The sequence below is a fragment of the Crocodylus porosus genome, unplaced genomic scaffold (assembly GCF_001723895.1).
Source record: "Crocodylus porosus isolate Cpor-Errol unplaced genomic scaffold, CroPor_comp1, whole genome shotgun sequence".
NCBI classification, from domain to species: Eukaryota; Metazoa; Chordata; order Crocodylia; family Crocodylidae; genus Crocodylus; species Crocodylus porosus.
Genome location: NW_017728914.1, coordinates 25,615,614 through 25,621,742, shown reverse-complemented (window position 1 = coordinate 25,621,742; position 6,129 = coordinate 25,615,614). Strand labels below are relative to the sequence as shown.

At 44.5% G+C, this 6,129-nt stretch overlaps 1 protein-coding gene across 2 annotated transcripts in view; it reads right to left on the bottom strand.

The window, feature by feature from the left end:
* Positions 1-667: 667 nt before the first annotated feature.
* Positions 668-6,129, bottom strand: part of SHROOM1 (shroom family member 1) — a 78,695-nt gene continuing 73,233 nt past the window's right edge. For both annotated transcript variants that reach the window (XM_019535028.1, XM_019535029.1), the window contains exons 7-8: positions 4,646-4,918; positions 668-2,988 (exon numbers count right to left, since the gene is read on the bottom strand). In XM_019535028.1, the coding sequence (XP_019390573.1) occupies positions 2,734-2,988; positions 4,646-4,918 (528 nt within the window). In that variant the 3' untranslated portion in view covers positions 668-2,733. The remainder of the gene's footprint in view (positions 2,989-4,645; positions 4,919-6,129) is intronic.

Below are 6,129 nucleotides of genomic sequence, written 5' to 3'. Positions count from 1 at the left end.
AGGCATCCTCACTGAGCTCTCCTCTTCCTGGGTCTCTCCTGCTTGCAGATGCTCTGGCAGGACAGAGCAATATTGCTGTTTACAGAGAAATACTTCTACTGTAAAACCAGCTCATGGCTCAGGTGGGACCAAATGTTTTGTTCCAATATTCTGAGAGAAATTATTAGAATTCAGGTTCAATTCAGTAAATAATTTTAGCTAAAAAAAAGCTCAAAATAGTAAAACATACTTAATGTTGACATTTACAGAGTGAGCGATGGTTTGACCTTCCATTTAAAAAAATCCCGCAGTTCATTCTGAAGTTTACAAAACCATTTTATGTCCCATATTTGATTCAACCTGATCATTTTCCTGCTTTGAGTTTCAGTCACCAGGTCAAACAAACCAGTTACCTGCACAGGCCTGCTTTCCAAGGCTTATCCCCAAAGCAGTGACAGGTACACAGCATGCAGGACAAGGCAGATACTCAAAATGAAGGCCAAGCTTCTCAAAGCAGTAAAGATTCTTCACACCGGCTCTCAGGGGTTGACTGTGCCTTGGTTTTTTTAGCTGTTAGTGCAACCAAGCTAAAGAAGTAATTCCCTGTGAGAACATGTGCAAGAGCTCCATGTATGCCAAACAGCTGCTCCACAGAGCTAAGTTTGAAAGCAGGTGCAGGGACAGCATCTAAAACAAGGCTTTGGTTTATTGTCAAGCAGAATACAAAGTAACCGGACATCCTCCACATTTAACCTACCATAGGACAATGCAAAAACTGACAAATAATGAGACAGCATTAAGAGAATGTCTTTTCAGTGACTCATCTTGCATCCGAGTCTGGATAATTTTGTGGTCCTTTCTAGATGACCCAGGAGGAGAGATTTTATTAGTGGCATCACTTATAAAAAATAAAAATTAACTATTTCTTTACTGACAAAGAAAGGACCAGGGAAGAGGAACGCCAGCTTGTACCCTGTCAATTCCTGTCCAAGTGCCACAAAACAGAATATCCACGTCCTGCAGCTGACTCCAGTAGTGCCACAGATAAAAGTTGGTCAAATCACAAAAGGGAGCGGCTGGGAGGTGCTTGATGGCACTATAATGCATTACCATGCAGAGGTCAGCACACATATCTCAAGCTCAGACCTGAGCATCCAAGCCACTCAGGAGCAGGAACTTGAACAGGTCATTGGCAAAGGGGGTGTTTTATACCCCTCCTTTAATGGCCTCCTCTGGCAGCTACAGAAAGTGTGGGCAAGACTCAGATACAGCCATCTAAGGCCCTCCTCCATCAGCAACTGGATGAAGTATTTAATAGCAGAGAGCAAAAACTAGAAAGGTTCTGAGAGACAAGCCATGTTCGACTGATAGAGAAAATGAAAGTTGATAGTTAGTTTTGTTTGCTGCCAAGTTCAGGTGCCGTGAGCCCAGGCTCTGGAATCCGGGAGTTCCACCCGCCACGACAGGCCTCAGCGCTGCTTCTCGCCGCAGTACCCTTCATTCCTGAGCAAAGCCGTAAAACGGCCCCTTAGTATTTTGGCCAGGTGCAGAATCATGAAGACCTGCCTCCCCCTACTGCCCAGATGCCAAAGACTCTCCAATCGCATTATCGAACTTCTCAATCGAGATTCAAGGAACATACAGCTGATACACACATTCCTCTCATTTAATACATTTGCACAAGAAAAAGAAAACTAAACAATTTAAATACAGTACCAAGATCATTTGATTTCTTTCATTATGCGGTGTTATTTGGAAACAGAACCATCAAAGGAATTTTTCTCCTACATTTTTAAATCTAGCGTTTCCCTCATGGTCTGCAAAAGAGTTCTTGAAATGGAACAACTTCTCTCCCCGGCCACGATATGCTTCACACTACATCACAGTGAGTTTTCAACCATAATAAGTGCTAGGCAACAGGCTTCAACTTAAAAAAAAACAACCTAATGCCGTCATTTTAAAAACCAGTCACCTGTGAGATGTTTGCAAATGGATAGGGTAGGTGCCATTCTTGAGCTTACCATCATGCCCAGGGTTAATTTGGATAGACTTCACCATTAAGTGATTCTCCATGGCCACAGCTCTCCTACTGCCTTTGTGAGCCTTCTGCTCAACCCAGATTCAGAGGAACTAGCCAAGTACCCATCACACTCTGCGGCCAGAGACCTGTCAGATGCTTGGATGTGGAAGTAACTGCTGACAAAGACAGCGCATTGTTATTCCCATGATAATCTGCTCCTTCATTATGTGCCATTCCTAGGAGTGAACAGGGGAGAGCTATCATGGAATTATTGGAGGATTTTCACTAAATGGCCCCTAGCACTGTTCTGTGGAGTTGTTTCATTTCTATTTAATTTAGATTCAAACACCCCCATCATTTATTTCACAACCTCAACCCACCCACAAAGAGAAAAATATTTTTATGATTCTTTTATTGAGATGATGTCAGTTTGGAAACAGATGGGCAGATGACAAGAAGGGGGGGGCGTGGAACCATGCCAAATTAATGGGGATGACATCTCCCATCACTCATTTTCAAGATGCAATCTGCTAAATGCTTTAAGATTTTGTCAATCAGTTTATCCAAAGAAAAAAATGCTTCCAGCATGTGCTTAGATCATCTAAGCACTTGTCAACACTGTGGCACTAAAAGAATTGCAAGAGTTCATCAAACTGAGTTTTAGCAACACTATGGTGAATGCATACAGCTTTCCAAACCTCCTTTCCTAAAAGTGGGTGAGCTGTTGCCAAAGATTAGAGAGGGATGCTCTTCTCTAGGCTTTCTAACTGCTCTTCAAGAAATTTAATTCGCTCCTCAAGATCTTTCTGTTCAATAAGTAAGGAGGTCTTCTCTTGGACAAAGTGCTTGTAGTCCTGGAGTTGCCTGTCTGTCAGGTATTTGGCAAGGATACCAGAGACCACTCTTTCCCGACGGTCTAGGTTTTCCTTCAGATCTTTTGCATCTTCCCGCTGTCTAGACAGGAGGTTGTGCCGTTCATTTAGCGATTGCTAATGGGGGGAAAAATGGAGAAGTAAGAGTAGCTATTGATCTTTTTTATTTTTTCTATAAACAACCCTTGCTATATAACAACTCAGCCTTATCTACACCGAGAATTTTAGCTTCCCACCATCATAACACTCATCAAGTGGCACTGCTTTTATCATAGAGCATTGTTAAAAGTTTCCTGGCTACGGCACCAAGTCAAATCTGCTTACAGCCATTTTAATCAACCCCTTGCTAAAAAAGCGTGTTTAAGTCTGAGTCAAAGATTCCAAATATTTCTAAAGCTTGTGCAACTGAATGTTTGGAAGATGTTTGTAAAAATGATCTAGTGCTTTATATAGCAATTTATCCAGGAATAAATTAGCCTAATTAAGATAAAGAGCGGTCAATGCTGCCAGCTTCAGGGAAGTGCCTCATTAGAAATGAATTATATTAGTTATTTTAAATTAGTTTGTCTGAAGAGCACAGACCAGGCATAACCTTATTCTGAATTCATGTTTAAACTGTGCTAGCCAAAGCCAATTTAAACTGCTGTCTAAAACTACATCTGTTAACAAGATTTAAACTCCAGAGGAGACAGAGCCCAAATTGCCACGAGTTTCTGAATTTGGATTGATTGTGCATGTGCAGTAAAGGAAGATAATCCTGCAGAGCACAAAAGCACTAAAGATTACTGCATCGGTAACACCGCTCCTTAAGGACGCAGACATAATGCTATCCACTGCTGATTTGTGAATGAAGAATAAGGGATGGGGAAGGCATTGTGCAGAAGGGCATATGTCTAATTTAACAAGGAGAGCACAAAAAGAGTATAATTTTTGGGACATAATAGTTTTGTCTTTAGTGCAAAAAGAGATATGTTTCTAACCTGAATTAGCTGAGGCCACAGACTCAGGAATGGGAAGGTGAAGTTCAAAGCATGAACTGAAGCAAACTGCACAGTGGCAGCTGAATCCAAACAAACAGACTGTGCGCTGAAATTGCAAGCCTGGTGTTTGCCCCGAGTCATCCCACTAGGGGTTACCTCATTCTTAGGAGGTTGCATTGCATGTTCTCAGGTTTTTTAAATCTGGACAGCTTGATTTGCCACAGGTTAATTCATTCAATTCAGGCCACAGTCACAGGAATTAAATTACTAATTTGAGTTCGGTAACTTGCATTAGGAACACTGCTTTTTCAGTAAGTTAAGACCATTGTGTTAGATAGGGTTGCAAAGGCAATGATTACTAAGTTCAGAAGAAATAAATCTCAGTGGAAAAAGAAATCTGGAAAACAGATTTTGACCTACACTTTGTCAAGCAATTTAAATAGCTTCCAGCCCGTCTGCTGACTAGGTAAAAAAGACACAAGTAGTTCACTATCTCTGCATGTCTTACTTGTTCCAACCATCACCTTGCACTCTAGCTGCACCTAGGAAAACTGTCCAAGATAGAACCAATGTTTTCTCCTAGATGGAGGGATTATCCTTAATATGAGGCTCATTCTGATTTGGTTTTGGAAATATGTCAAACAAATACTGGCAAAGTAGGGGGTGCTTCAGATTTAGGTGTGATTTTATTCTCACCTCTAAAATTCTCAGTCAAAGGGGCAGACTTGCAGCTCATCTTGAACCGCAAGTGTAAGAAGAGTAGAGAGAGACTAAATCCTCAAAATGTGACCCACCTTCTCCTCGGCATCGGTGTTCTCATCAATCTTCCTCATGGCATTCTGGACTCGAGCAAGACGGCTAGACAAGCAGAGCAGCAGGCTCACCACTTTCTCCAGATCCCCGATGAACATCATGTAGCGCTCATACTCATTGGGCTTGCAGAAATCTTGTATCACAGCCTCCAGCTCTTTGCCACGCACCTCATACTCCTTTGTTTCAGATAGGACAAGTTCCCTTTCCTCCCACAGGGTCTGCAATTTTGACTGGATGCTAGAAATGAGTTCCTTCTAAAGGTGGAAGAATAAATTGGAGTCTTTGTTACTACCACAGAAAATCCAAGTGTTTAGAGACTGATTTTCCCACACATCTTCATCTCCTCCAAATATTAGAAATCTTTAATGATTTCAAGCCTCTCCAAAAGAAAGTAATATGCAAACTCCTAAAGGTTTTATAAACAATATATTATTACATCTGTTTTCAAGCTCCAAGAGAAAGCTTCTGAGACTTGCCTAAGAGCAAAGCTGATGTCCCTGCCTCAAAGAGCTTGCAACCTAAATTAGCTATAACAACTGGTGAGGGCCATATACAGGCCAAAAGGGGTCCAAGGCTTACAGGGTTACTCTCTAAGGTGGGGGTGGGCAAAATATGTCCCGCAGGCTAGGTCCAGCCTGCCAGGCTATTCCATCTGGCCCACAGGGCCCCTCAGAAAACCAAAAGACTGATCAAAGGCCCTGGCCCTTGCTGCCCCTCTGCCAGCTGGTGCCTCCACACAGAAGATGTGGCCGATTGCTAAACAAGCATCCCCCACCCCAGCTTGCCCCAGCCTAGCCCCGAAGCAGGGGCACTGCAGAAGCCGGGCAAAGGCTTTTGCCTGGAGACCCTGTGGCTCTTCCCAGCTTCCCTCCCTGCCAGAATGGGAATTCAGCTAAGGGCTCCACTGGGCTGGGCGAGGGACTCCCATTGGGAGAAAGGGGGCTGGGAGCATGGTGCTATGTGCTGTGTGCTATGGGGCCCAGCCGGGCTGGCCCCACACACTGCCACTACTTTCAGCTGAGGACTCAGGCAGGAGCTGCACACTATGGGACCAGCTTCGGCTGGCCTCCCACCCTGCCACCACATGCAGTTCTGGGAACTCAGGTGGGAGCCTGGGGACCACGTGCTATGGGGCGGGGTGGCCCTGGCCCTGAACTCTGCTGCCACATGGAGCCAGACACTTGGGCAGGAGCATGGAAATGCAGGCTATGGGGCTAGGTGGGGTTGGCCCTACTCGCTGCCACCACATGCAGGTCTGGGGACTCGCCACTCTGGGGACTCTGAGGACCCACCCCCATACACATAACCACACCCTCCCACAGCCCCCGGATACACCAGCATACCCCCATACCCTTCCATAGTCCCCACACACACTCCCACTCACCACCATACCCCCACACACACCCACACCCCTCCTACACCCCCCACCCATACATACCTAAACTCCCCACCCTTCCCCATACAC